We start from the raw sequence: 25,531 nt of genomic DNA, 5'->3' as shown, positions 1-25,531 counted from the left end.
CGGATAGTATTTTTCTGGAAAGCCCTTTTGTTTTTAGCATAGAACCTGAACCCCAAATCAGGAGGAGAGCCAGAAATTGGTCACTAAGGTAGCTAAACTGGGAACTGATCCTTTGTGACTAGTCTTTTCAACTGGAATGTAAATCCAGACAGGCTGGGGCGGGGGTACGGAGAATGAAAAAGAATTAAAGTTTTCCATACTAACTTTGAAGTGCTGAAACAGCACACTTTTCACCATGGAAACATGTACAGGTAAGGCCTGGAAGAGTTAAGGATCAGTCTTGATAATAATTTGTAAGCATAAAAGGGATGTTTTCCCCATAACATTGAAGTAACCATCATGAATGAGGGATGTAAATGTAGCTGCCACCCTATCAGCATGGTCTCTCTTTAGAGGGTAGAGGTGAAAGTTGATCTAGGCAAAGAATCAAAGTCCTGAAACTCCTACTGCCATCCTAAAAGAAGAAAGGAAGAAAATGAATTCCTGTTAACAGCATTTCTATAATGAACAATTTGAAGGCAGCTACTATTGTATTTATCTTTGTGCCCCAGCACCTAGTCCAGAGCCTGGCACATATTTTGTTGAATTATTGAGTGTCTCTATGTTCTCAGAACCCGCCTGCCAATGCAGGAGACTTAAGAGACACTGGTTCGATTCCTAGGTTGGGAAGATCCCCTGGAGAAGGAAATGGCAACCCACTCCAGTATTCTTGCCTGGAGAATCCCATGGACAGAGGAGCTTTGCAGGCTACAGTCCATAGGGCTGCAAAGAGTCAGACACGACTGAAGCGACTTAGCACTTAGCACAGCCCTGTGTTCTTTGGCCACCTGATGTGAAGAGCCGACTCATTGGAAAAGCCCCTAATGCTGGGAAAGATTGAAGGACGGAGGAGACGGGGGTGACAGAGGTTGAAATGGTTGGATGGCATCACTGATTCAAAGGACATGAGTTTGAACAAACTCCGGGAGATAGTGGGCTTCCCTCGTAGCTCAGTTGGTAGAGAATCTGCCTGCAATGCAGGAGACCCGGGTTCAATCCCTGGGTCAGGAAGATCCCTGGAGAAGGAAATGGCAGCCCATTCCAGTATTCTTGTCTGGAGAATCCTGTGGACAGAGGAGCCTAGCAGGCTACAGTCCATGGAGTCGCAAGAGTTGGACATGACTTAGTGACTAAACCACCAACCACCACCACCAGGGAAGCCTGGCGTGCTGCAGTCCATGGGGTCGCAAAGAGTTGGAGATGAGTTAGTGACTGAACAACAACAAGTGTTCTAGATGGCTTTGTAAGCACTAATATCCATATGGGATAGGTGGTATTATCCCTATTATCTGGGCTTTCCTGGTGGTTCAGATGGTAAAGAATCCACCTGCTATGCGAGAGACCTAGGTTTGATCCCTGGGTTGGGAAGATCCCCTGGAGGAGGGCATGGTAACCCACTCCAGTATTCTTGGCTGGAGAATCCGCATGGATGGAGGAGCCTGGCAGGCTACAGTCCATGGGGGTCACAAAGAGTAGGACACGACTGAACAACTAAGCACACACACACACACACAATCCCTATTTTACAGATGAGGAAAGTGAAGATCAGAGAGGTTGAGTGACTTGCTCAAGGTCCCACAGCCAGTAAGGGGCAGAAACAAAATTTGAAGTCAGATTTCCTGATAACTTCGTGTCCCAGGCTTTTGCCAATAGACTGCCAACTACCTTTCTCCACAGCAGAGAAGCTGTGAGCCCCCCTACTCTACCCAGAAGATACTTTCTGAGAGTCCCAATTATTAGCTTTTTAAATCTTGATGATCACAAACTCCTATACCAAAGGAGATAATGAAACCTGAGGGAGAACCCCCCCTCCTGCAAAAGGAAAGAGGACTTAGGAAGACTGCCATAGAATGGTATTGTGGGGGATACCTTAGGAGGAGCCAAAAGATGAAAGTTGGTTGGCTTGACTTAATATGTGCAGGCTTAAGAATACTAATGCAGTAAAATGGAGTTGTATTTGTAATTCATTTTTTATGACCTTACAATTCACTCATTTAAGGGTGTAATTCAGTGGTGTAGAATTCACAGAGTTGTGCAACCATCATGTCAATCAAGTTTAGAACATTTCACCACCTCGAAAAGAAACTGAACCCTTTAGCTATCTCCCACCCCTCCAACCTCTCCATCCCCCTCAGTGCTACTAATCTACTTCTGCTTATATGGATTTGCCTGTTGTGGACATTTTGTATAAATGTATTCATATATTATATGGTCTTTTATGACTGACTACTTTCACTTGGCATAGTGTTTTTGAGGTTCATCTGTATGGTAGCATATATCAATACTTCATTTATTTTTATGGCTGAATAACATTCTGTTGTATGAATATATCACATTTTGTTTATCCATTTATGAGTTGATAGGCATTTGGGTTATTTCTACTTTTTGGCTGTTATGAATACTACTCTTTGAACATCTGTATGCATATAACTGGATCATATGGCAACTCTATATTTAACCTTTGGAGGAATACCCAGGGTGTTTTCCGTAGTGGCTGTGCCATTTCACATTCCCACCAGCAGTGTGAGGGTTACAATTTCTCCACATCCTCGCCAACCCTTGTAAATGTCAGTCTTTTTGATTCTAGCCTTTCTGGTGTTTGGGAAGTGGTATTTCATTGTGGTTTTTATTTGCATTTCCCCAAATGGCTGATAATGTTGAGTGTCTTTTCATGTGCTTATTATTTGCCAGTCAGTTTTGCTTTGCTTGGTCCCTTGATTCTCAAGCTGTTTACGAATTGACTTGAGACCAGAGCAAGCCAACTATGTCATTACTCAGGTGATTAGAGGGAAGCAGGAGGAAAGGTGCTACCTTTCACTCTTATCAACTGTGTGCTGGAGGGCTTGGGTGCAGATAATTTTAGCTAGGAATGCTGACCTGATAAAAATGATAGGGCCCACCTTAAAAAAAAAAAAAACTCAGCTTATTCACATACTGTACAATTCACCCTTTACAGTGTACCACTCAGTGGTTTTTAGAATGCTCAGAGTGGTACAACTGTCAATTTTAGAACATTTTCCTCACCCCCAAAAGAAGTCTCATCCCATTAGCAGTCACTCCCTATTTCCCCCAAACTCCTCCCCTCTTCCTAGCCCAAGGCACCCACCAATCTACTTTCTGTTTCTGTAACGTTTCCTTTTTCTGGCCCATTCATGTGAATGGAATCATATAATATGCAAAATATGCAGTCTTTTGTGTCTGGCTTCTTTCAACATAGTTTTTTCAAGGTTCATCCCGACATAGCAATGTAACACTTCATTCCTTTTTAAGACTGAATAATATTTCATCTTATGGTTATACCACAAATCGTTTATCCATTCTTCAGTTGATGGACTTGGGTTGTTTCCATCTTTTGACTGTTGTGAATACTGCTGCTATCAATGTTCATGGGAAGTTTTTGTGTGGTCATATGTTTTCAATTCTTTTGGGTATATATTCCTAGGAGTGGAATTGCTGGGTCATAAGGTAACCACATTGAACAGTTTTGAGGATCTGCCAGATTTTGCCAAAGTGGCTACACCCTTTTAGGCCCACCCTGTTTTGCAAACTTAGAAGAGAAAAAAATGTTAGCTTTCTTTTCAGTTTTGCCTCCTGGGGCTGAACTTTATATACAGCTCTCTCTCTCTCTGTGTTTGTACAGAAAAGCGCACTAGGCTTTTCTGTCTTCCACATAGCTTAAAGACATGGTAGCTAGAGTTGGCAAAACATTCTGATTCTAGCTAGACAGGTGCTTTCTTGTCCTTCTTAGATGGTTTGAGACAAAATCCTAGGAACTTTGGTTCTTCTGATAGGGTAGAGTGATTAGAATAATATAGAAAATGAATTATTTCTTATTTATAAAAGCTATTTATAGCTTTTTAGGATTTCTTTTTAATTTAATGTGTTGCTTGTTGAAATCTTGACCCTGATATTTACACTGTTGCTTTGTTTGTTTAAAACTTTAGACTTATATTCCACAATAGGGTAATTGTTTTATTGTTTTTAATAGAGAAATAGAATAATTTGGGCCTATCCCTGGTGGCTCAGATGGTAAAGAATCTGCTTGAAATGCAGGAGACCTGGGTTCAGTCCCTGGGTTGGAAAGATTCCCTGGAGGAGGGCATGGCAACCCACTCTAGTATTCTTGCCTGGAGAATCCCGTGGACAGAGGAGCCTGATGGGCTACAGTCCGTGGGGTCCCAAAGAGTCAGACACGACTGAGCGACTAAGCACGCACACATATCATTGTCATTGAGATTAAAAAAATACAATTTTTGTTCCTTTTATCTTAAGAAAGGGAATCATCTTGGAGGAGTAGCCAAGGTCCTGGGTTCTAGTTCTGACTTTAAGTAGCTGAATGATCTTGTACTAGTCAACCTCTTTGGGCCTCAATTTTCTGATACGTAAAATGATGGGACTGTGCAAAATGATCCCACATGTTTCTTCTAACTCAAATTCTGTGTTAGATAAGTGGAAGTAAGTTGTGAATTCAATTCACAAGTTCCTGTCTGTGACTAGAGTGTTACTGAATCACAGTCTTGAGTTAATAACAATCTTGCATTAGTAAAGGTTTTGTCTTTCCCTCTTCTTTTCTGTGGTAAGGCTTTCATCCTCTTGAAATGGATCTTTGTTTACTTTTCATTGAATTTAGATATCTTAAAAATGCAAAGACCTTAGAGATTTGGGGATTTTTCAACTTGATAAAATTAACACATTTTGTATAAATATATACATTGGGGGTCTGCATACATGAGTGTCCTTCAGATTTTCAAAAAGAAGAAAGAATTTTGCAAATCTTGGGTTAAATAAACTATATTATTGAGTTGTTTTGTAAACACTCAGAAAAAGAAGTGGTGAGCACTGAAACCACCATTGATTCACCAAGGTCAAACAAATCATGTCAGACTGCCAAATTGCCTTGATGGACAGGGTTACTAGACTGGTAGATCAAGGAAATATAGTAGATGTGGTATATCTAGATTTCAGTAAGGCATTGGCAGGGCTTCTTTGGTCTACTCTTGGGTAAGATGGCAAGGTGATAGTAGTGATAATACGTTTAAGTGGATTTGTCTGCAACTGGTTGAGTGATCAGTCCCAGGGAAAAATGAAGAATGAGCCAGGAGCAGCATGGAGGGGAATTTCTAGTGCACGTGTGTCCTGTCTTCATCCTTGGGCCTGTCCTTTTCAGTCTGCCTCCACATCCCCCTAAGATTATATTTTATATTGTAATATATAATTTTTAAAATTATATTTCTCCTGGATATGTAAATATTATATTCAGATTTGTAGAAAATTGGAAAACAACAAAATATAAAGTTAAAAAAAAGCTCAAATCATGTGTAAAACTACCTCCAGAAATAACCTTGTATTTGCATGTATTTCCCTCCAAACCTTTATATCTCATATAGTACGTATGTATATCTTTCAAGACTGGGATCATTGTATTTAAGCAGTCTTGTATCCATTCTTTTAACTTAGCATATATCATTAATATTTTATGAAAGTGGTTCTTAATAATTAAATATTCCATCATGTGTGTGCCATAATTCATGTAATCGTTCCCTTATTGGAGGACATGTAGGTTGTTTGCAATTTTTTGATTTTATAAATAACACATTGATGGATATCTTTTTATGAGGCTTTTTGTGAATCTGTGATTGTGTGTTCAGAATGAATTCCTTGGAATGGAATTATTGGGCCAGCAGATATGACCATGTTTAAGACTTTTGATATATTTAATATGTATTTGATATATTTCTCTATCTCCAGCAACAATATAAAAGTGTATATTTTGAGATCCTTGCTAACATGAAGTATTACTTTTTAAAATATCTTTGCAAATTAGGTAAAAATGTTATTTAATGCATATCTTAATTTGTATGTCTTTTTAATAATAGAATTGAACATTTCTGTGTGTGTGTTCATTGATCATTTTTTATGTGTGGATTGCTTGTTCATACCCTTTCCCCATTTCCTTGTTGAGGTATATTTATCAGTTCTTGCATGCATGCTAAGTTGCTTCAGTCGTGTCTGACTCTTTGCGACCCTATGGACTGTAACCCGTTAGGCTTTTCTGTCCATGAGATTCTCCAGGCAAGAATACTGGAGTGGGTTGCCATGCCCTCCTCCAGGGGATCTTCCCTGACCCTGGTATGTACCCCATATATTTCATGTCTCCTGCATTGGCAGGTGGGTTCTTTACCACTAGCGCCACCTGGGAAGCAGTTCTTACTGACCCGTAAAAGCTTTAAAGTAGTCAGTCATATATGTTGAAAGGTTTTTCCCATTTTGTACTTTGCTTTTTATTTTATTTTGATGTACAGATGTTTTGTTTTTATGTAGTCAGATCTATCAGTGTTTTCTTTTTTGTGTATTTTGCCTCTGCCCATAGCTTTGGAAAGGCCTTTCTTACCCTGAGAGAAAATAAATGTCCACCTTTTCTTAAAATTCTAGTTGTTTTTCTTTTTGCATTTAAAACTTTAACCTGCTGGGACTTTATTTATGATGTAAGATAGGATACTACCTTATTTTTGCTCCAAATATTTTAAGGAATTACCTTGGACCCATTTATCAGATAATCTATTATTTTCTTGCTGTTTTGGAGTGCCACCTTTATTACACACACACACACACACACACAACCACACTCACATGCTCATGATTTGGATTTTGGGTTTCTTAATTCTGTTCTGTGATATTTTACTCTGGGATTATCAGTTACTGAGAAATGACCACAGATGTTTTGACAAATAACCAGAAGGGTCTTTCTCTAGGTCTCAGTTTCTGGGTTCCTTCCACAGAAACTTGGCCCAAAAGATCCAATTGATACCCCAATAAATATTGTCAGATAATTTGTGATCCTTTTGGAGTGACCACTGTGACGAATAGTTGAATCGAGACTCTCAGTTGACATGTAAAACATAGAAATCAGGGATTTCCCTGGCAGTCCAGTGGTTAGGATTCTGCACTTCCACTCCAGAGGGCCTGGGTTTGATTCCTGGTTGGTGAACTACGAACCTGCAAGCTGCTGGGTGCAGCTGCAGCCACAAAAAACCAAAGCAAAACAGAAATCAGTTACATACCTATGGCTGATTCATGTTGATATAAGGCAGAAACCAACACAGTATTGTAAAGCAGTTATCCTCCAATTAAAAATAAATAATAAAAAGAAATCAGTTACATTAACTCATTAGCAAGCTTAGTCATAAAATGTTGTGTTTCAGTCACTATATTGCAATATTTCTGTTAAGTGGGAAAGATTTTTGTGAATAAGAGTACCTGCTACCTTCAGAGCAAGGAAAGGTATAATTCTTTATTCATTCTCGTGTTTTCCAGATGAGATGTTTTGTCTTGGGGTGATTCTACATAGACTTTGACTTATGGGTTAAAGGAGCTAAAGGCTTTGTTAATCTTGTATTTATTTGAATATGCTATGTGAAATTCTTTAGAAATAGAGAAAAGACCCTATTTGAAGCTTTTACCCTGATCTCTGTTTGGCGATTCAGTATAGGGTGAGAAGAGCCAATGGCTAGGTCCTATGAAAAACTTTTTCTTAGCTTGACATAAGATCAAAGCATTTTTCTTTCTACTCGTTTCAGACCAGGTGGCTGAATGTCATGGCACCTTTATATAGTATAGTGCTTTTGCTCAGTGCCCTTCCTTCATCCTCACTAAGCTCTTTAGGGGACAGAAACATCTAGTCAGTAGGAATAATCTGGAATTTTTTATGGCATGCTGATATGGATTGTCTTGTTTTCTGTTTTATTCCCAATATCAGGATGCTATCCAGAACTCTGGTAATGTGTGTATATGGCTGAGGAAGCATTATGACAGTGGAGGGACCAAAATACAATGACACTGAAGTTTCTGTTCTGGGTTAGTCATAGTTCTGAGCCCATTGTTCTAAAAGAGAGCTGAAATTTTCTTCAAGCACCATTTGCCCATATGGAGGCCTGTTTGCTACTTTCCTGCCCTCTCATATAGCCTTAAATTCTTTTTGTTTCAATTTATACTCCTTACATTGATATTTTTTGACCCAAAGAGTTTAGAATTATTTGCAGATGTGAAGATTTCCTTCTTGTAGTTCATGTTAAAATTTTTATTTTATTTTTTAGTTCTACCACTTTATTGCTACCAACCCATCTCCCTCCACCCTCGTGCACACATGCTCAGTCATGTAACCCCATGGACTGCAGCCTGCCAGGCTCCTGTCCATGGACTCTTCCAGGCAAGAATACTGGAGTGGGTTGCCATTTCCTTCTCCATAGATCATGTTAAAAATTTTAATTAGACTAGTCTTAGGTTTGATTTCTTATGGACCACATTGACTTGATTCTAAAATCATAATTATGTCAAAATCAGAAGATTCTCAGGTCTGTCAAAACCAGAAGATTCTCAGGTCTGTCAAAACCAGACCTGAGAAATGGTTTAGTTTCAGAGGTGTCAGATTTTTTAAATAGTAGGCTCCATAATTAGAAACTAACCCAAGTAATAGGCTTCATATTATTTTATAGAGACAAGTTTGTGATTCTAAGAAATGTGCTTTTTGACGATTCATATGCTTATCTCCACACTGACAGGTATCTTCTTTATTGGGCTTATTTTCCTTTTGGCTCCATTCATTTCTTTTGAAAACATGAACTATGTTGTTGGTACAGATGCTTGTAATTCATACAAATCCTGAGGGTTTGCATTCCACAGGCAACTGTAGAAACCTAAAACACAATTCATACTCATCAGAATTTGTGACTTTCTCATGTGATTCCTCTGAGCTCAGGGCAGCTCAGCAATGGCAAATGAGGGCTGTATGAATTTGAGATTTGAACACCTTCGCTTCCTTAGGAACAAATGAGTCTTTGGGCAACTATTGACTTATTTTGTGATGATAGCGAACCAAGACACTGTGCTGTTATTCAGCCCTGTCTTTTACTCTGTATTTGTGTGGGAACTTAAGGTCAGCAAGTTACATTTCTCTTTTTCATTTTATTTGTATTTGCATCTTTCCATTGTTCCTGCCTGTCACAATCTGTGTGTCTGAAGTCTGTCATCCAGTTGTCTCCCCAGCTTCATTGTCATTTCCGAATTTGGTAGGCATGGCTTTTATTTTATTTTGGAGCATTTACCTTTTATATCTTCGTTCACACCATAGGTAGTCAGTGCTGCATGCAGACTAGGTACTCTTTGTTGCTTCTATTTGTTTCTTGTCTCTACAACATTTTCCTACCCATAATCAAATAGAACCAAATAAGTTTTCTATAGTTTGATGAGAAACTGAGCCCCTTTCAGCGTTTCCAAATTACTGACAAGTGTCAATTCTAATACCAAGAAGACAATTTTTCTGTCATTAGGAAGGTAGATGCATTTGAGATCAAAGTCTTAGAGGGGAGATGGCTTTGGAGGCTTGGTTATGTGTCCATTTCATATTAGTGAACATTGTAGTTTCAGTCCTCTTTGATGCTTTATTAGGCTATTAAGTAGGTCTTGAAAGCTCTGGTATGTTAGTATTTTGCAGAAGTGGTTTGCAGTTTTGTTGTTCAGTTTTTACCCTTTTGGGGTGAGTAGAAGGAGAAAGTTTTGTGTTCTTTTTCCATACATACGTTCCTGAGGAGCCAGAATTTGAGAATTACAGTGTCCAGATTTGTCCTGTCAGATCTTTACAGCAAGTTTACACATTCATTAAAAGTTGTTGACTCAACAAGGGTGCCTATTGCCATGCTAAACTTTGAGAAGGAAACAAAAACCACATCAAGGAGCTTATAGCTTTGTAAAGGAAATGACATCACAAATTCTGGGCACTAGATTTTAAAAAGGGAGAGGTAGTGGAGGGCCTGGAAACCATGTTAGATGAAGAATGTTTAAGGGAGTAACAATATTTAGCCTGGAAAAGAGAGAACTTATTTTGAGGACATGATGGCCATTCTCTGTTATGGTTGATATTATCCCACCTTTTCCTGGTCTTTTAGGAAACAACTCAGAAGCTGCCTTTGATGCCTTCTCACCCTACATCCAATCAGATGTCAAAACTTCTCTCCTCTGGCTCCAGCATATTTCTCGATTCTTGCCTCTTCTTTCTATCCTCAGTTGCCCCTACACTATGTCAAGCCTTTGAAGTCACTGTTTGTGCTAGTAGAACAGGTTCTTGGTCTCTGTTGCCTTTGTCCCTGTTTCCCTTTCTATATTATGTTCTCAGAATAATCTTCCCCCCAAACCTAGTTCTAATTGTATTACTTTCCTATTTAAACACTTAACAGTGGTTCCCAGAACCTAGTAAGAAAAGCCCTTACTCAAACTCTTATAATTTGGCCCCCAACCTTCCATCACTACCCCTTCCCCTGTTCACACTCTACCTTCTTTTCAGTCTTATTCAGTAGTCTTGGAACCTGTTCCAGGCTTTCCCAGCTCTTTGGTGTTCTTTAAATTGTTCCTTCATACAGTTATACAGAAGAGAATTTGTCATGTTTATACTGTTTTAGACACCAAAATAGGACCAGCGAACAAAAGAGATGGCCCTCAATCTAACAATTTCCTCTTGGATAGTGTTGTCTAATGATGAAAGAATAGAGAGCTTCCCAACATTGGATATATTTGAGCAGAGACTGGGAGCTAGCTGGTTTGGACGCTGTAAAGCAGGCTGCCCACCCCCAGGCTGTAGGTGCTAGACAAGAAGAGAAAGCATGGTTTTCTGCTCTGAAGAAACTTAAATCTACATGTGAGGCACCACACTTACTCTCCCCATGATAGCCAAAGTGATATACATACACACATGTTCATGTCATTCCTTTACTTAAAATCTTTCAGTGACTTCTTTCTGTTACTCTTAGGATGGATGCAGAAATCCACAAGGTCATGTATAATCTGACCTCAGTCTGCCTTCCTAGTCTGATCTGCCAGTATCTCCTTACTTCCCTGTGATCCAGATATTTTGTACTCCCACATATTTTGTTTCTTCTGTCTGGAATGCTTTATCTATCCCTCTTCCCCTGGCTAACTCTTCATCCTTAAAGACTCAACTTAAATGTCACTTCCTCATGGAAACCTTAGTTAACACCCTCCTATCCCCCCCTCAGTAGGTTGGGTCACCCTGTTAGTCTCACAATCATAATTAAAGTTGTAATTAAATAGTTGTTTCTTTCATTATTGTAATTTCTAGGAACCATTTGATTACCTTTATATTCCCATCAGCTCTCATAATGCCTGGCACACAGTAGACATTTAGTTAATATTTGGATAAATAAATGAATGAATAAGACTTCAGGGTGGTGAACAACATAAAGGATGTTCAGTGTCAGGCAGGGAGGAAAATTTCAGGACAAGGGAGTAGTAACTAGGAACGAACAAATTGTGTTCAAGAGTTGCCGGCAGGTTAACTCAAAAGAGGATTCTGTTATTGTATGCCAGAAACCAACACAAAATTGTAAAGCAGTTTTCCACCAATTAAAAAAATAAATAAAATGTTTTTAAAAGAGGATGATCTGTCTGATGACACATGGGATAGATCAGCTAAGAGTGATAGGATGATGGTTTTAGCAGTCTTTGACATTTTAGTTGAGATTAAGATTCTTTAGTTGCTATTGAATTATAGATACTTGGATGAGGGGCTCCAAGTTGGAGTTTTAGGAAGGCTTTTCAAATAATCTTAACCTGGACTGGAATTTGGAGAGCCTGGGGGCAGACAGACTACCAGCTGGAGCAATACAGCAGTGGTCCAGAGAAGGCAAGAGATAAGATAATAATGAGAAAACAAAAAGGCAATGACAGTGGAAATTAGAAAGAAAGAGATGGTTTGAGGAGGCAGTTAGGAAGAACATCAGCAAAACTTGAGGAAACACTGGTTGTGCACAGGGGAAAGGGGGCTGTTGTTTCCAGTACCAGGGAGATTTGGCCTGAAATTATCAAGTAGGTGGATGCAAAGTGGTCAAAACTAAAGGTAGATATTTCTAGAGGTAGATAGAATGTCATATAGGTAGTAGGACAATCCCTTTAAATCAGCAATTCCACCCACAGGTGGACCTTTCCTGTGATTATGCAGAGAGAACATTTGAGGTTCCTCTTTGTCTATTCCAGAATGCAATTTTGGCTTTACTTTCACATAACCAAAATGCTTATTAAAGTTTTTTCTCCCAAAAGATCAATCTGTCCTTAAAGGTAAGTTCTATTTCTTCAGGAACAGAGAAGCTGCTGGAAGCTTTAGAATAGCAATTTATCCTCACTTCCAGTTAGAAGGGTTTCAGAATGTTGGGCTTCAGTTTGGTAGTGCCAATCAAATTTTTTCATGCGCGTATCATTTGACCCTGCAGTTTCAATTCAAGGAATCTATGCTATAGAAATGCTCATACAAATACACAGAGCAGCACTGATTGTAATGTAAAAAATCAACAATTTAAATATATGTCAGTTGGGATATGACTGAATAAATTATGATCTGTCCATAATACGCAATACTATGCAGCTATTATAAAGAATGAGGTAGGTCATGATTCATGTCAGTATAGGTTGCCATGACATATCAGAGAATGAAAAAAGCATGTGAATCATTGTGAGTTGTTAATGTATATAAATGATATAAATATACAGAAAATAAGTCTGGAAGGATACATACTAAAACTCCTAACTAGTTGCTTCTGGGTACTGGGATGGGGAAATGATATAGGAATGTCCAAAGAAAAAAATATTTTTTAAAATCATATGCTACTTTTATAATTAAAAAAAGTGTAAACTCATTAGCTTTCTTTGCAGGCACATTGGACAGAGGCCTCTTTAGCATTTTCCCATGGAATTTGCAATTATATTATGATTTCTTTTTTTATGAAAGCTTTCCAACGGTCTTGTCCTACCTTCTTTTTGAGACTGGCTGCAGAATACTTGTCTTTTCCCTGAACTAACAAAAACAAAATTCAATTTTGTAATCCAGACCAGCAGTTTCAAACTTTATTTGGCATCAGACTCACCTTTATACTTGTCAAAAATACAGATTCTTGGACCTACTCAGTAAGTTCTGAGTCAGTGTGTCAAGTGCAAGGGTCCAAGATCCTGGTTTTTCAGAGGGCCCCCAGGTGGTCAGTGAGGAACGCTGTTTGGGGGAATGATGTCTGACTATCCTCCTACTCCCACCCCCTTTTCTCTCTGTGATTAGTAAAGAGAATAAGGGCATGACTCACTGTGGATATCTTTTGTGGATCACAAATAGTTGGGTTCATCTGAATGGGAAAAAATAAATATAACACAGTTTAGTAGACTTAAGATTTTAGTAATAAATATTCTTTAAAATAGCCTGTTTGAAGTAGGACGTTTGGGTTATAGAGGCTGGTCTGGTGGGCTTCTAAGGCAATGACTTAGGCCTAGGATATTCCTTCCAGCAACGGGTTTGTTTTGAGTGGAAGGGGAAGAGAGGCCTTGGCAAATTGTGAGGTCTTAGAATTCAGATACTGTTTAGGTGAAGCTTTTGTTCTTGGAAAATGATGCCTCTAATATTAAGATGAGGTACTATCTATCTAAAGACTATTCTAAACAGCTATTTTTTCTTTATTATAAACAAAGTTTGCTAATCAGATGCCCACTGTGGGTTATTAGCATCTCAAAAAGGTGTTTAAAAAACATATACTCCATTTGCTTCCAACAATTAACCTTGGGAACAAAAGTAAATGGGAATACCTCTTAACTACCTTTCCAAGCCCTCAGTGAAGCTGGCAGCCATCAGTTAAATAAACCATTAGGTTTATTAGTTTGAGAACAGAAGCATCGACTTGGGCACAGTTTTCTAATTTGCTTCTCGTTTACCCAACAATCATTTATTCAGAGGCTATTCTGTGCCTACTGGACATTAGATAACTCTGCAAATAAAAGCCAGAGACTTGTGAGCAGCTAGAACTCTAACGGGATCATCTGAATGGGGAAAAGTGAATAAAACACTGTTTAATAGATTTGAAAGCTTAGTAGCATGTAGAAAACAGAAAATGACTTCCTTAAAGCAATAGCTTTGTTCTCTTTCTATAGTCTATTTTAAGTGGGCCCTCTGGCACAGTGTTATCAACCTTGGATTAGGAGCTTGAGGAAATGGTGGTTTGGTGGTTGTTTTTTAAAGGGTTTTTAAAGAAATGTAATTACTAAGCAACTGCCATGACCTGCTGCTAAGTTGGAGTTCAGTGGGCAAGTCAATTCCAAAGAAGAGAATATATAAACAAGTTGGGAGAGGGGAAAACAGCTTAAAGATAGATTGGGTGTTTTTTTCCTGCGTTCAATGCATATTTCTGCCTTTTACTCATCTTGCGCAAGAAAGGGCTGCTTGGTCAGAAATCTCTTTGTTTCACCCGGTCTTCTCTCAGCCGGTGAATGGGGAGGAGGGCGAGAAAGAGCCAACTAGAGAGGGTTGGGCTGGAGGGCTGAGCCTTAGGGTGGGACCTGTGCCTGGGCGGCTCTGGAGGTAGATAGCCCTGCTGCTGTCCAGGGCTGCTGTGATAGATTGGTCACCGCCCTCTACCTTTAGATTGGGACGCCTCATTGATATTGATGTGTTGCCTTGTAACCCTCAGAACAGGGACATTGTCCAGCTGCTGTCTCTCTTTTTTTTCCCCAACATTTAATGGGTGAGTCAGTGACTTAACTGCTTCCTGCAGGATTTCAGGGATGGGAGTAAGTAATGAGGACAAATCACCATAACACCAGTGCGTGATGAATGAAAGAGCACACAAATTGAACCAGTTGGCTTCATTGGTACCAGAGTGAACAAAAAGAAACTTGGTTGGGAAGAGGAGATTTGTTTGAGCTAGAATTCTATTCTCTCCCCTTTAGGCTTTTTACTGTTTCCCTTTATACCCAACTGAAGGTCAGGTTGCTTTGCTGAGGGAAGGGGGGAGTGTCAGGTGTTGGAACAGGTGTTCTGTTTTCTGCCTGTAGAGTCATACAAACTAGATGGGGATGCTTCTTGCCAGCCCTCTGTGGTGCATGAAAATGCTTTTGTGGAATTTTTCCCCCTGGAAATGTGTTTGTTTTTTTAAAGCAGTTCCCAACCTTCAACCCCCTAGTATAAATTTTGACTTTCTTTAAAATCAGCTTCTCGTAATGAAGTATGCCTCTTTTCTATCATTTTCACAGTCTGTGCCTTAGAGATATCCCATTTTATGTGGCGATCATAGACTTGAAAAATGTGTGCGGTATGTGTGTGAGTGTGCATCTGTATGTGTGTGGTAAATGTGAATATCACATTTGAGATGTACTAGGAGAACGTCACAGTAAAGTAACCCTATAAAAAGCCTTTTATACTAGTTGTATGGATAGAGTTCATTTTCCTTTGTCAGGTTTTCTTAAATTGGGTATAAACTTGGAGTCACCATTCCAGAATGATGAGGCTTTTTCAGGCTGTGTGATGGTGTCAGTGGGCTACATAGTTGGTCACAGACTTACGATCACACTGACTAGATGATTTTGGAGGAGAGAGATGTCAGCAGACTTCTGGGTTTGGGAGAATTTTTATTTTGATGTTTGTTCAATTGTCACTGAAGCCAAAGACCCTGATTGTTAAAAGGGAGATAATTCAGGAGAACTTTGTGATCTCCTTTTCTGATTGTGAGGTTTGTTTTTACCTTTGTACTGCATTCCATTCTCCCTCCTCAAAAAAAAAAAAAGTCACCTAGAAACAGATCATCTTTGCCTAATAATCATATAATGGCCTCGGGTCTTTTCCTGCCCTTCCACCCTGCGTCTCAGGGCCATCTGTTCTCTGCAATCCACTTTTTGGGAAAGTCTCCTTTCCCATCTGCTCTCCTTGGGCCTCAGTGTCTGCTCTAAAGATTTATGAAGGCTGCTCTGGAACCTCTTTCCAGTTATTTTTTTAAGGATCAGTAAGCTTTTTCCATTCGATTTGTCCAAAAGTTACTACTTTTTCAGGTGTATTCTTTCATTCTTTCACTCTGGGGGTGGAGAGAAATCTGTCTTTCTGTGCTTGCCGGAGGTACTCTGCTTATCAAAGCAAAGATTGACTGGGCTGGCTCTGGCTGCTTTGAAGCCAAGGGTCCTCCTGGCCTTTTGGCCGCTGGCAGATAGGCTCAGTGCAGCTCCTTGAGTTCATTCTTTTCCTGTCCTTTCCCTTGTCTCCCTGACAGAGTACAGTCGCTTTGAATCGAAGATACATGACTTGCGAGAACAGATGATGAACAGCAGCATGAGCTCTGGGTCTGGGTCCCTGCGAACAAGTGAGAAGAGGTCCTTGTATGTCAGGTAAGTCTCACTTCTGAACACCAGGCTTTGTGTGGCACGAGGGAAGCTCCGTGCCAACCCAGCCCTTCTTGTTTAACTAGTGGGATAGGGAGTGTGTACTCCCAGTACTAAAACAACACTTTGCACTGTGTGTTCAGGTTGTGTACTCTATGGTCAGTATCTCCTCCCTTTTGTGAGCTGGCTTCTTCCTTTTCACTCCTGAATTACTCAGTATGGGAAATTTTCAGTGTGCTCTCTAATTGTAAAAGACTGTTGCTAGTCAGCATTCAAATAGCACTCAAATGTTCAAAGTACTTTGTTCACAATCTGTGATTTGAGGGGAAACTTGGCATTCCCACTTCCACATATGCATAATAGACATCAGACTTTGTATCTGAACATATCAGCTATCACTGTTCTGGTACAGGGTCTCTTTTAAGAGGCCAAAGAATTGACAGGTTGCTGCGTTCTGTTTTGTTTGTTTGTTTTAAGTTGTGTTTGCTCGCTCCCTGCTGCACTGGTCTGCTGTAAATGAGTCATGGGACATAGGATGGGATGATGTACCTTCCACAGGAAGGGCGGGTGGAACGGATATATAGCAGTGGATTGCTGCTAAAGCTTTTCAGAGATACTGTCCAAGGTTGAGCTTGTGACCCTTGAGGCACATTATAATACTTTGTCAGGTCAAAGTACAAACCTCTTGGAGAGTTAGATTGCTAAATGAACACTGTGGACTCCTAGAATTAGTGCTAGTTTTCTTCTTCCTGCTTGGGCTTCTTGGCAAAACTCCAACAGTCTGGGTAAGTACATTGTATCTCTCCAAGGGTAAAATCCTTAAAGAAAGAAGTGGTAGGATTACTCCTCTGAGGCATATGTGTGTGTGTGTGTGTGTGTGTGTCCTCTGAGGCTTGTGTGTTTGTGTATGTCTGTGTGTTTGTGTGTGTCTGTGTATGTTTGTGTGTGTCTGTGTTTTAATGCCTCTATCAAACTCTTGGGTTGAATTTTTTCTAGTGGTCTCCGATACCAGCTGGGGGGCGTGGAAGGGAGGCTACAGTTGCTAGTTGCCTGGCAATGTGACATCTATTTTGTCCTTGGGGTTGGAGATGAGGATAGCCAACCAATGTAAATGCTAATTGCAGTTTTTCTTTCGGTGCTTGATTTTCTTTTTCCTCAGTTGCTAGTCCCTGACCCTCCTGTGGGGAGAAGAGCCAAGGGAGTCCAGATTTGAGCCTCAAGCCCACTGGACTCCTTCACGGTTCTTTTCTAGAATGAACCCTCAGCTTGACTCCCTCTGTGTTGAGAGCAGCTTTCTTCATGTTTGCTGTGAAGAGAGGAGAGCGGGAGGAAGGCTGGGCTACTCACTGGTGATCTTTTCAGTCTCCTGTTTTCTGTCACTCAGCCCTTGTTCTGGGTCTGCAGCCTAGATATTGGGGTGCCAATGAGGGGATTCAAATGTGTTGTTGCTTCCCGCAAAAGGGTAATACTTATGTGACTTGGTCAGGATTGTTCCGTTCCCCTGCTTCCAGCCCCCGCAGATGTGGCACTCCAGTGTGCGTGGGAAGCTGCTCTTTAGGCAAGACGGTTTCTTTGGAGAGCTTTATTTTTAGATTTCCCCTCTCTGCCTGTCCTGCGCTAGAGCTGTCCTTGCCTGGGCAGGGGTAGTGGGGCATCAGCTCCTGACCTACAAGACCTGAAACACCCTTCTCTGGTCCTGGCAAGGGGCACATTCTGTCTGACTCTGGGGAGAAGGGTGGAGACGGCACTCTGTTTCTAGTGAATCAGTTTATACAGTTTATATCATCTGCTCGTAACCTTATCTAGATAACATCTGTATCCTCAGAGGAAAGTAAATATGGTTTAGAATAGTGAACATTTGTAATCACTAGAATTCATCAAGGGAAATAATATTTTATGGCTAGAGTAGTGAGCTAAGGTATTTTGCTAAGCTAACCCTCTACCAAAGCTTGGAGCCTGGCTCACTCTACTGCCTTTCATGCCTGTTTTTGGCCTAAGGTATTTTGCTGAGCTAATCCTCTACCAAAGCTTGGAGCCTGGCTCACTCTAGTACCTGTTTTTGGCCTTTTTTTTTTTTTAACTCTATAGTGGCTTCCTTTTGTTCACCATTTAAACATATTCAAGTTTCTTCCATTTTTGAAAAGAAAAAAAATTTCCCTTGATACCAACAGTCCTGTAAACTATTGCTGACCTAATTTGCCAAATTATGTGCCAGGAAACACTGGTTCCTCAAGATGTTAAGTATTGTGTGAAAAATCAGTGGTTCAGTAAGTTGGGCAAATGCAGGATTAAACAGAGGGAAATAGGATTCTTTACTGTGATTAATCTCAGGAGGGACTATACTAAGCAGTGTTTCCCCAAAGATAGGAGCATAAAAGCCTTATTTGGAGAAATCAATCTTAGCATCCAGGCTGGAAAATGTTGCAGTCGTCTGTACTTGCTGCTGCTACTTCTTCAAATTGTCTCTCTTTCAGTAGGAAAGGAAGCGTGCATTTACTTTTCAGCATGATGGTGTGATCCCAAGCAACTCCAGAAGACTCTGGAGGGGCAGAAGCCCAACTCTTGGGGTGATTGGTTCAATGATTCTCTGCCATTGGTCTGACCTCTTCACCACAGTACTTTTTGTGAATTTACCAGCTTTCTTCTTTAAAGGCTCTCTTTCTACCTTGCTGACCATTCTTCAATACCTTTCATTAGCTCTGCCCCATAGATAGCAGTGTCATTTATTTTCACAGTTTCAAATTCTTTCATCATGTAAATGACAATTCTGATCCCTTTACTGAATTCCAGACCTGCGTATCAACCACTTACTGGACATGTGCCTGGAGCTGCCCTCCCAGTGCTTCAAACAAGCAGTGTGTTCCAAATGGACCCCTCCCCTCCACATACACACACCTACTCCTCCTCACTGTCCTTATCTTAATTAATTGCATCACCCTATCATGTGGAAAAGGGATTAGATTTGTTCTGTCACCCAAGGCAGATCTCGGTTCTACATAAGGAAGAAAGAGCTAATGATTAAAACTGTCTGAAAATGGAATGGACTGCTTTTGGAGATAGTAAATATGATCCTTTGTCACTGGAGGTGTTACGGAAGAGGCTGGGCAACCATTTGTCTGGGGTTGCAGAGCAGGTTGAAGCTAATGATCTACTCAGAGGCTTTCAGTAGTTCCCAGTGTCTTCAGGATGAAGGGGAACAAACATTTAGGGAACACGTGCTCTGCATTAGGACCTTTGTTAGTCTCTTTTAATAATGCTACACAGTAGGTATTGTTGTTCTCATTTTGCAGGTAAGAAAACTGAAACTCCAGTTAGACAGCTGAGAAATTCCAAAACTGGAATTTGAACCTGGTTGTTCTGACCAGAATATGGTTCTCTCAGCAGTTCCCAAACTTACTGATAGGAATCAGCTGGCATGCTAATAAACATACAGATTCCCAGGCTCCTCTCCTATCAATTTGGATTCACCAGGTTTGGGGAAATTGTTTTTAACAAGCAATCATAATACTTAGGAATGGTGACTTATTTGTCACAATAGATGTTTATTTCTGTTTCACTTGAAAACTGAACATAACACTTACTTTAGCTCCTGCGATGTGCAAAGCAGTAAAGCACAGGCTTGAGAAATTAAGTGTGGTTGTGGGGGTAGATTCAAGGAAGCAGTAGAAGTGGTTCCTGCCCTCCAGCAGCTTACCATCCACACAGAAGATAGTGTGCAGCAGGTGATTAAAGTTAAGGAACCCTTTTCATGGGAGTTTCACCTGTAATTCTATTCTCTATTGCTTCTCCTTCTGACATGAGCCTCCTCCCTTCCCTTCCCCTGAGTCTCTATCCTCCTCTGGTGTGCATGGGCTTGCAAAACTATTTTGAAGCAAATACTACCCTCTTGCAGCTGCACCAAGGCTGTAGCAGGTGAAGCCCTGGGGAGCTGCAACTGCACTGACCACAGGGGAGATGGGATTTGTGGAGCAAGTCAGCAGGAGAAAGGACAGATAACAGTATTTGGAAAGTGAGACTTGGTTTTAAAGTCACTAGTGACTTAATGGAAAGGCCTTTCCCATCCTTCACCGTACTAGAAACATCTCTTAAACAGTATAGACAGGGTGAGCAGAGGCCCTCTTTGTGCCCAGTCTAGGGCCTCTGCTCTTCTGGTTCATTTGCCTTCCACCCTGGAAAAGTCCATAGAAATATGCTTCTCCAGCCTTTTGCTCAGGGTCAGGGTGACCAGGTCAGGTTTAACTCAGGCTGTTCTGATGTGAAGGTACTGAAAAGACACGGGGAAGTTTAGTGTTCCAGAGACCTCCAAGTTTTATGTTCATATTTAATTAATTAATTCCATAGATAAGCAAAAGATCTTGTCCTCCAAACATTGCCAGGAGGTTTGATAGTACATTTGTGGAAATAGTTTTTGAAAGTCTGTTCCTGTTAACTTGGTTACATTCTTTGCAGCCACGGGACAGCATCAGGCATTGTGGGAGTCCTGGCCTTCTGGCTGGCCGTCTGCCATCCTAGCCTTCTTCCCGCTCTTGGAAGGAAATCATGCCTTATCTGTAGTCCTGATTCAAGAAACTGTCAGAAACATTGGCTTGGTCATCAAAGAAAGCTGGAAGATGCTCCTTCTTGTTAACAAGCATTTGTTACGCTACCCTGTGCTTAGCCCAGGATGATGCTTGAGGGGGTCCAACTTTGTCTTGCTCATTAATGAATTTCAGTTGTAGATTAAGATGCCAACAAGGTATAATATTGGCAGGCTTCACTATCTGACACAATTTGGAAGTGATGATGATCTGCATCTTAAAAAGCAACAAGAATTTATATAGTGTTGGGTGCTACCAGAGGATGGGACAGTTTCATGTATCAGTGATTCTGGAACTGCCTGTCGTATACTCCAGACACCAGTCCTAGACTCATCATCACCTCAGCTGATCCAACAGGTGCTGTGAACCCTGAATATTCACACATCATGAATCTGTCAATGCCCCTCTAACTTCATAACTGCACTCTAAGGCCTGAGACCCTGAGGCAGGCTGAGGAGAACAGTGTCCTTCCCTGTTCTCCATGTTCCCTTCTTCAAGATGTGCCAGGGACTCCTGACTGGCTGCCAGTTGCATTTGCTCCTCTTGTGATGGCCCATCTTGTGTCTACTTAAGTACTCAAGTTTGGGGTTTTGAGTTGCTCTTCAGAAGCTGCTAGAAACTTTGACTCTCACGCTAAGGTCAAGGGATGATGAATTACTGCCACCTCATAGCTCTCTGTGTATCCTTTAGATGGACCAGGTAAGGGAGGGGCTGCTCAACTTTTAAGTAATTAATATGTGCCTTTTATCAGGTACTTTCTGTCTCAGGTAGCTTGGGCTACTACAACAAAATACCATAGGCTTGAGTAGCTTGAACAACAACCATATATTTCTCATAGTTCTGGAGCTGGGAAGTCCCAAGTTCTAGGCTCTGGCAAATTCAGGTTCTGTTGAGCCCCCCACTCCCCCCACCTTCTTGCTGTGTCCTCACATGGCCTTTCCTGAGTGTGTTTTGAGGAAAGAGCCAGGTCTCTCCTGTCTTCCTCTTCTCATAAAGGCAGTAATGTTAGGATGAGGCTCCTTCCCTCATGACCTCATCTAAACCTAGTTACCTCCTAAAGGCCCCACCTCCAGTCACCATCACATTAGGGGTTAGGGCTTCAACATATGAACTTGAAAGCGGGGCACCCAAATATTCAGCCCATAACACTGACCAAAGGAAGAAAGCAGACTCTCCCAACTGGTATGGGAGGGATATATCAATACTGTGGAAGAACATGGGACTTCCCAGGTGGCTCAAATGGTAAAGACTTTGTCTGCAATGTGGGAGACCTGGGTTCAGTCCCTGAGTGGGGAAGATCCCCTGGAGAAGGAAATGGCAACCCAGTCCAGTATTCTTGCCTGGAGACTTCCATGGACAGAGGAGCCTGGTGGGCTGTAGTCCGTGGGGTCAGAAAGAGTTGGACACGACTGAGTGACTAACACTTTTACTTTCATGGAAGAACCTGTTGGGGGGTGGTAACTGGTAGGGTGTTCTGTGCTCCCTACCCCAGCTTAGTCTAATCACCATTCACAAATATCATACATGGCTTTAGTCCTCAAAGGGCTGATGGTTTATATCCCCCAAAGGGATATAATATGAAAGATTAAAAAACTACAAGAATGAAATAGCAGTAAACAGAAAATATTAAGAAAGATCACTGCTAAATACATAATATGAATTTGAAAGAAGGAAATTTGGAGTGGGCACAGTCACAGACAAGGGTGGGACTTGGGTTATGCCCCAGAGGAGCTGCCTGCATTGGCAGCAGATTCTGTACCACTGAACTACCAGGGAAGTTAGTGGGCATCTTTTAGGGGATACTATTTGAAAGATCACCACTTAAACAACATATATTTCAAGACCTTTGATGATGCTTTCTCCTTAGGAAACACAGTGGCATTTAAAGCTGATGTGCTGAAACTTAGCTTGGGAACTTTGAGGGGACAGGCAGAGCCTCCCAGGCCCGGCAGATGGCTGGAGTCACAGGCAGAGAGGTGGTCACACTACTAGGTGAGCACACGGAAGCAGCTACTTGCCTTTGAGGCTGAAGTGCTGTTGTTTGCTCTGAGAAACCTGCCTGACCAGTTTCCTGCCATTTTCTTCGCATTCCTATTCCCTAACACACAGGGGTGACTGGGCCAGATGCTTTTGCTTTTTCTGAATCTTTCAGACCCGAAGTTTAAAATTTAGGACCTAAACTGCAGAGACTTTGGGCCTAGTAATCTGTTTACTTTGAGCTGATTATGTTTCTGCTTTCCCTCTTGGCAGTGAGGTCCCAGCTGAAAGGAAGATTAGGCAAAGTCCCCTGGAGCGCATACATCATCCCTGTAGGCAGCTCTTGTTGTTGCTTAGTTGATCAGTCGTGTCTGACTCTTTGTGAACCCATGGGGTCAGGAAGATCCCCTGGAGAAGGAAATGGCAACGTACTCCAGTATTCTTGCCTGGAGAGTCCCATGGACAGGAGCCTGGCAGGCTACAATCCATGGGGTCACAGGCAGTGGTATTTAAAGCTGATGTGCTGAAACTTAGCTTGGGAACTCCAACCTGCAGACCCTGGGAAGTGAGCATCTGCTTTTTGTGCTGGTGTGTCGTGGTTCCAGAAGGTGGCTTCATTACCTGCTTTCTGTTTTTATGTGCCACATTTTCCCTGGGACATGCTCTTTACCCGCTCTTAAGACAAGTCAGTATTTTTTGGCCTGGCCATGATATTTGACAAATGGCTCTCCTTTGCTTCACAGAGGTGCATGGACATATCCAGGGTTGAAGAATAATCTTTTGTGTAGACCACTTGCTGTGCTCTTAGGCTGTGGATGATAAGCTTTTTTCTCTCCTGATGTAGTGTTTCCTTCTGACCTGACCAGTCCTTAACTTGGAGACCCCCATGAAATTCTTTTTATTTAGACCAGAAAAGGTGAGGAGTTGCTGAGGTTTCTAGTCTCCCAGCACAGTCTCTTGTCAATAAGCTCACACATGAGATGGGACCAAGGTGACAGAGTCATTAATGATGGTCTTTCTTTCGGTGTCCAGAGATACATAGGTGTTACTTTTTCCTTCCTGCTCATCCTTGGTTTGAGTCAGAGGTTGGAAAGGTTGGTCGCTGTGTCATCTGGGCTCTGCATGTGTAGGATTTTTGGCTCTGGAACAGTGGTTTAGTCTGATTTAAAAGGGGTGGTATGTTATTGCATGTGATTTTCCTGAGTGCTTGCCCTAAGGATAAAAAGGGGCAGGCAGGAGGATATATTCTTGTTGTGGAGAAAGGTGCCCTTTGATCCTCTTACCAAGCCTGACTGGAAGCCTTTGTAACAAGGTGCCAATCCCTGTCACTTCCTTATGTTTCTAGGCTGTTGATAAGAGAGACTGTTACTGCTAGATGGCTACAGTTTAGCATGCTTCTTAAAGATCTTAGGTAGGTAGTCGATATTTTTTCAAAGTTTATTAAGGGCTAGGGCTAATTTACATACTTTTTCCTTTACATGAAATGTATGTCATTTGAAAGGTGGTTTCACTTTACTACTCAGGCCTATTCTTTTAGTGAATTGCCTTCCATATAAAAGTTTAGCCCAGTAACGATATTAAAAAAAAAGAAAGCAGAGGCAATGAAGTCAGTCACAAAGGCCTCCTAAATGAATGCCAGACTCCTTAGCTGGACTCCAGGTTGTCCACAGGCAGGCCCTGGCCTGCTGCTCTCCCTAATGCCCTGCTGTGTGGCCAAACGTGGATACTGGTGACCCCAGCACACACCCTGGGCTACTTGCCTCAGAGTCTCTGCTTATGCTGTTACTTCTCACGGGAAGGGCCTCTCCTTATCTGTCTTTTGAAACCTGAACCCTGTTGAGGCCCAGTTCAAAAGTCAACACTTCCTCATAGATTCTCCAAGCTCGATATGACCTATGCTCCCTCCGAAGACTTTGAGGCCTTGGTTTGTCCTGCCCTGTGCCTCTCGCTATAAATAACACACTGCACAAGGCCAAGACTGATTTTGCTTCTGTATCTCCCGTCGATCAAACACAGTGCTGCCAATTAAAGTCAGTGAGTATGTAAATAATGGAAGAAAGGTATTTTCCAGACATAGCCAAGTGGACAGTTAGCTTTTTTTTCCTTTTTAAAAAATGTGACCTTGACTTAGACCTCACAGACTTTTTCTGAGATTTAAGAGCCCTGGTCTATGAGTTGACCACCAAACAACTCTAGATGAGGCCCTGTGCATCTCTGGGACTGGTTTTCATTGTTTGTGAGGAACTTTTCCAGCTCTTAGTCAAACAAAATTTCAGCAGGAAGAGATTTGGAAAACAAAGCAAGATCACGACAATGGAAGGACTGTTGAAAGAATTTTGAATGTTTAGCCCGGTAGAGAAGACCTAGGAAAGACTGAGACTCATTAAATGCTTGCACTGAAAAGAAATTTAGAGAATATCAAAGGGATTTTCTTTTTTAGATAGCAAGTGGGATGAAATGACCTTTGAGGCTTTGATGTTCTACAAAGCTCTGTACTCATTTGCAGTTCCAATTGATAGAAAAAGAAATTCTTGTTAATTCACCTTTTACATTCTCAACTGAGAATGATATTGTAGTTCAGAATTTCAAATACAACTGTTGTGTTGCTATGTTTTTGACAAAATCATGGTTTAAAAAAGGCATTGTCCATTCTGTTGTTCAGTATTTCTCATTCACAAATTTATGAGATAGTATGCAGGTACCACATTTTATTGGGAAGTTAACTTTTTTTCCTTGTTTCCCAGGAAACTTAG

The 25,531-nt window shown here is 41.2% G+C and overlaps 1 protein-coding gene across 5 annotated transcripts in view; it reads left to right on the top strand.

Moving 5' to 3' along the window:
- The window catches only part of DLG3 (discs large MAGUK scaffold protein 3), a 54,245-nt gene that overhangs the window by 12,720 nt on the left and 15,994 nt on the right, over positions 1-25,531 (top strand). For all 5 annotated transcript variants that reach the window (XM_061137080.1, XM_061137079.1, XM_061137078.1 and 2 more), the window contains one exon: positions 16,116-16,230. In XM_061137080.1, the coding sequence (XP_060993063.1) occupies positions 16,116-16,230 (115 nt within the window). The remainder of the gene's footprint in view (positions 1-16,115; positions 16,231-25,531) is intronic.

This window comes from Dama dama, chromosome X, assembly GCF_033118175.1.
Source record: "Dama dama isolate Ldn47 chromosome X, ASM3311817v1, whole genome shotgun sequence".
Classification (NCBI taxonomy): Eukaryota; Metazoa; Chordata; class Mammalia; order Artiodactyla; family Cervidae; genus Dama; species Dama dama.
The sequence above is the reverse complement of the archived record's forward strand: the minus strand, read 5'-3'. Positions and strand labels throughout refer to the sequence as shown.